The sequence below is a fragment of the Primulina eburnea genome, chromosome 2, assembly GCF_022965805.1.
Source record: "Primulina eburnea isolate SZY01 chromosome 2, ASM2296580v1, whole genome shotgun sequence".
Taxonomy (NCBI): domain Eukaryota; kingdom Viridiplantae; phylum Streptophyta; class Magnoliopsida; order Lamiales; family Gesneriaceae; genus Primulina; species Primulina eburnea.
In genome coordinates, this window is record NC_133102.1 from 37,186,118 (window position 1) to 37,191,371 (window position 5,254).

General features: G+C 36.1%; 1 protein-coding gene across 3 annotated transcripts; it reads right to left on the reverse strand.

Moving 5' to 3' along the window:
- Nucleotides 1–504: 504 nt before the first annotated feature.
- On the reverse strand, nt 505–4,627 carry LOC140823086 (uncharacterized). Of its 3 annotated transcripts, none has more exons than XM_073184215.1 (3): nt 4,367–4,627; nt 1,047–2,936; nt 505–943 (listed from the first exon to the last, which is right to left on the reverse strand). In XM_073184215.1, the coding sequence occupies exons 2-3, from the start codon at nt 2,922–2,924 to the stop codon at nt 695–697; spliced, it is 2,127 nt and encodes a 708-aa protein (XP_073040316.1). In that variant the 5' UTR covers nt 2,925–2,936; nt 4,367–4,627; the 3' UTR covers nt 505–694. The 3 variants fall into 3 exon arrangements, with proteins under 3 accessions (XP_073040316.1, XP_073040315.1, XP_073040314.1); XM_073184214.1 differs by having other exon boundaries at nt 1,047–2,959; XM_073184213.1 differs by having other exon boundaries at nt 1,047–3,149.
- Nucleotides 4,628–5,254: the final 627 nt, after the last annotated feature.

Sequence of the window (5,254 nt, forward strand, 5' to 3'; positions counted from 1 at the left end):
TGTGGTTGGTATGATTTTTATGTTGAACTTTCCACATTACCACACAGAGTATAATAAAATTTCACCATCAATTACTTCCACACGTTGGTATCTAAGCAATTTTTAACCATTCACCATCTCCTCCGATGGAGTTTTTCTTTCCACCGAAAACAATCTTTCAAACTCGCTGTGAATTCTTTGTTACCCTCTTCTCAAAAATTTAGAATATAGCCGTCTTTGTTTGATTATATTGTATTGAGAACCTGAAATTGAACGTATCCATGTGCTTTTAAATTTAATATTGAATCTTGGTTTCACTTTTTAACCCTGAAATGTATAATGGGGTAGTTGGCCAAGATAAGATCAATAATCCCACAATCATAAGCCGTACGCTGTAATTCAACCTTCATCCTACATGTAAAAATTTCTTGGTTGCGCACACACACCCCACTCAAATCCTTGGAACAATTTGCTTGAATTCCAAACACAAAATTTACAGTTAATGAAAGAAATCAAGTCACCACACAATCACCAAGAAGGGATTCTTTGATATTTAAGTACAATCCATTCATTTTAGCATATCCTTAAAACATCACATTATTTTACCATTCTGGTTCTAATCACAGGCCGCTCAGCGCCTTAGCCAACAAGCGGATACAAAAAAATGCACAGATCGAAGTTCCATAGCTATATACCTACCATTCGATTATGCAAACTACACTCTTCCAAATGGGGAAACCGGAGGATATGAGAGGTATTTTTCAGAAACCTCGGATACATCCTGGTTCGAGGTTTTTGGCTCGCTCTTTTCAGTTATTTCTCCAGGTGTTTTTCCACTGTTCAGAACTGCGATACCAATGGAGAATGCTTGTATAAGTTTGATGGACGAATTAAACTCTACTGAAAAGATCCCATCTTCGAAAGGTGACAAGACGTAGAAAGGTCGTTTCTCGCCAGACTCTTCCTGTACAATGCACGAAACAGAGTTAAAAAGGTGTTACTCGAGGGTTTCATTAAGAACAAGTTTAGGCTAAGAAAAATATGGTTGATCTGCATGATGCAAATACCTCAAAGAAAAGCTTGAATTGCCCAGAAGTTGGTGCAGACCACTTGGATATCTGTCCTCCACTACTAAGAATTCTTAATCTACAACCAAGATCCCAACCCCCACAATCACATGAACCTCCAGATTTCCACCTTTTGATCAATGGTGAAGGCTCGCCTTTACTCGGCAATCCATGATCACCAACAGGTAAAATGACTGATGCATTAAAAGAATCATCACTCATGGTTCCGTTCGGTGCACCATCTCCATTATATGAACAGTTGATGAATTTTCGGAATGGCTCTTTCAAACCAGCTGGTTGGTCAACTTGGTTGTCTTCATGGATCAGACCACTGATTTTTTCATGAAAGTTTATGACGATTGCAGCAAGTTCGTCACGTGGCATTGAGTCTGATCTCCGGTCTACATCTCTTGAACCAGCAGAAGACAAAACAAACTCCCTTACACTTGATTTTATCAAAGACTTTTGACTGTTTGGGTATGTAACATCAGAAGCTTTCATCCGTGCAACAATATTTGGTATATATTCATTATTTCTATCGTTACTTCCTTGATAAATCCAAGACCCATTTTTTTTCTTCGTTTCACTAAAGGAGAAGAATGTAAAAATCCACCTTCTCTCTTTCCTTTTTGGAGAACATGATTCTTTAACAGTTGAAGCTAAAATTTCACTGCGATTATCGACTGTAAATGTGTACAGGGGAACACCATTTTTTATAGCTACTTGGAGGAGAGCTTGCAGAGTCGATGGTTCATTCTTCTTATTATCTGTCACATTTGAGATTCCATTCACCAGACTTGAAGCTGGAGATCCACTTATTTCACCGGAGAATTTACAGGACCTGTCTATTCTTGACGGATCTTTTGACCGTGCCAAGTGACATGAGTTTCCACCACCCTTTGGCTTCAAAAATGGGTCCAAAAGCCTTCTCAAAGGACTAGTTCTGGATCTGCTTGTAGCATTCGAGGCATCGCGAGTACAATCAATTGGACAGACAGAGGCGGAAGTTGCATTTGAGCCTGAACTCTTGGTTATTTTAGCCATTCCAAAGTTCAATTTGCCAGTTGGTGACGAATTCCTGTGCTTCGCACATTGGAAAGTCTCAGTTTCTATCTGACTACATTCATCTTCAGCTATACTTCTTCTCACTGGACCAGATTTCTTCTTGTCCTGGTTCTTCTTTATGCTCCAATGAATAATATCATTCCCCTTTAAAACAGATACAACACTGCTGTTTTCAGAAAGTTTTGATTTTGGCTCAGGTTCTCTCTGCAGGTCTTTGTTTTTTAGCTCTTTTAGACCATTAATTGGGCTGGATTTACGGTCTTGCAAACTTTTCTCATTTCCCGAGAAAAATTTATCACCATCACAACATCTTTCAGTAGAAGGTGCTTTTAATTCGGATCTCTGTTGTGAAGGAGTGAAACTGCAACTCAAGCCAGAATGGGATGTCGATGCTTCTGAAGACATAACTGCTGATACATTGCCGCTAAAATGCGAATTGTTACTGTTTATGTGGCACAAATCTTTCTGATTATGCTGCCATTTCTTGAGAAGGCGCCAATCTAAGACCCCAATGTTCAATGTTTTCTCTTGGGAATTTTCTTCTCTCTCCAAATAATTCGGTAAATTCGACATGCACATGATGAGATCTTCACATTTTTGTGAATTCTTGCCTATTTGCTTTGGATAAAACCCTTTAGATTTAGGCAATTTTCCATCAATATTCTTTAGAATTTGGGGATGGAAATCATCATAGGACCGCTCATGCTTCTCTATCTTCAGCACAGATCCCAACTTGTTTCTTGGTTTTGTGGGTGAGTATCTTTCTGTTTTATCAGCATTTGATTCGGTGCCACTATCTAATCGAGGCTCCATATAGCTCTTAGACTGAAACATCAGAACGGAATAGACTGGCAATATTACTCTTACAAAGGTAAAATCTAAATTGCTTGAGAATAGTTATCAGAATATACTGTATACAGCTATACTGTCTTCCAAATTATGAAAATTTGATAGAACTTTAGCGTTGTGGGTGCTTCATCCTGAACGTGGTTCTTTAAAGCCAAACCATGTAAATCTATGCTATGTTACATTGTTTCCCTACAATATTTCTTCTATTTAAAATTCAATAGTTCCAGAAAATTGAATCAAAGGCAAAAGTTGAAGAAACTGAAAACAATCTACTGTACCCATTCAAGCAATATTGACCCTTCTCTATTGATAACGAACATGCAAAACTCTTGTTGAGAAGCAACATAAGCAATGAACAAGATAATTCGAAAGAGATTGTTAACGCTCGTTGTTTTGTTTGTATGATGACCATATTAAGTCATGAAACCATATAAAAGATGTTTCTCTATATCTAACGCACCCTCTCACACGTAAAACAGACTGTCAAACCTAAAGTCTACACATAGGTCCGATATGGGCAATGAAGTCCAGAAACAATATCAAGACCAGCTAGTTGCAGATCTGAACCCACAACTTAGGGCTTCGAAATGTGTTTAGAATAGCATTAGTTCAAACAAACTGGGTTACTTTGATACATAAGAGAGACAGTTTTTTAAAAAAATTATTTATTTATGACTTCGTTTTAAGTTTTTTTCATGCAAATTATCCTTCAAACATCTAATAACAACAAAGATCAAGCATATGTTAAATATCGAAAAAATTATAAATCACATTTAACTAGCTTCTACTCCATCAAATAATACAACTTAAATGGGAAGAAGGCATCCTTGTGTGGTCCTAACTCTAAACTCTCCATCACAGGTGATCGTTGAAGATAAGATAAACTAGGCTGTCTTCATAAAGTGGAAACGCAGCAAATTCACAGGTGACCCAAATCACAGATTTCAAAAAATTTCAGCAGTTGACCCCTTTGGCTGGTTCACAAATTTTGAAAAAGAAAAACCAAAGTATAAAAGCGAACTTTGACACATCCTCAAAAGCAACAATTTCCTTTTCTCTTGCTCATCTATTGTTTGTATTTTTTTAAATGACATATTAGAAAAACAAGAATCCTTAGCTAAATTTCATAATTTCTATAAGCACTGAGCAGAATCCAATTCTGGCTTGAAAACCCATGAATTTTTAAACTTTTTTAATTTCTTATTTCAGAATAAATTAAACACATAGCTTGAAAAGAAAACAAAAGTTCACCAAACAGAACTCAACGTCCACACCAAACACCACAGATCGCACCCTCTCAATTCCAAGAGTGACCAAAAAAAAAAAATCAAATCAAATTGCATTCTTGAAATCCCATAACTTCAACAACAATACCAAAGATCTAAACAGCGAAATCCACAACGTACCTCAATTAGAATAATGTAGATGCAGAATCAAGAAAAGAACCCAGATATATCATCGATATAAATGCTGCTGTCGGTTGCTTGTCGAACCCAAGAATGATTTTCGGCCCAAAAGTCCAAAGTTCCAGCAACTGAGTACATGCAAATTCACACCCATAAAATATTTTACGTGTAGGAATTGAAGATTCTGGTCCGCAGCTTTAACAATAGTTCATTTTGGAGTTGGAGCTCTGAAATAGTAGTGGAGTCATGGGAGGGAAATGTATGATCGGACGGCTGAAAATGGTTGAGTAATAAGCGGGAGGTCACATCAACGGGCTCAGAGAAGGCCCACGTGAGGTCTTGTATTTGTACCTTATTTATTGGATACTTGTGACCAAAGTGTGAATATTTGTACAACCAAATCCTAAAAAACAATCTTTTAATTAATTAATCACTATAAATAACCCAACTTAATAATATTAAAAAAAATTAAAAAAATAAAGTAGATCTCTTATTAGACGATCTCACCAATCTTTATTTGTGAGATGAGTTAACTCTGTCGATATTCACAATAAAAATTAATACTATTAACATGAAAAATTAGATGACCCAAATAAAATATATGTATCACAAAATACGACACGTGAGACCGTCTCACACAAGTTTTTGTTTAAAAAAAATATCACGCAATTTAATTCGGAATATCTATATGACAAAACATATAACACAAAAACTTTTATGAGACCTGCTTCGATTCAATAAAAAAGATTAATTTTCAATATATGTATAAACCAGGTCACTAACTAAGTTTCGGAAAATGTTAAAACTATTTTTGAATGAATTTCGTAAACTTCGTATTTTCGAAAATCATGTGAAAAAATAAACAAATCTATATATTTGACGGCCATG

Excerpts from the sequence above, each read along its gene's own strand:
- LOC140823086 (XM_073184214.1), bottom strand. The coding sequence starts at position 2,945 with ATGTTTCAGTCTAAGAGCTATATGGAGCCTCGATTAGATAGTGGCACC. Across the intron at positions 944-1,046 it reads AATTCAAGCTTTTCTTTGAG|GAAGAGTCTGGCGAGAAACG; the intron begins GTATTTGCATCA and ends TGCATTGTACAG.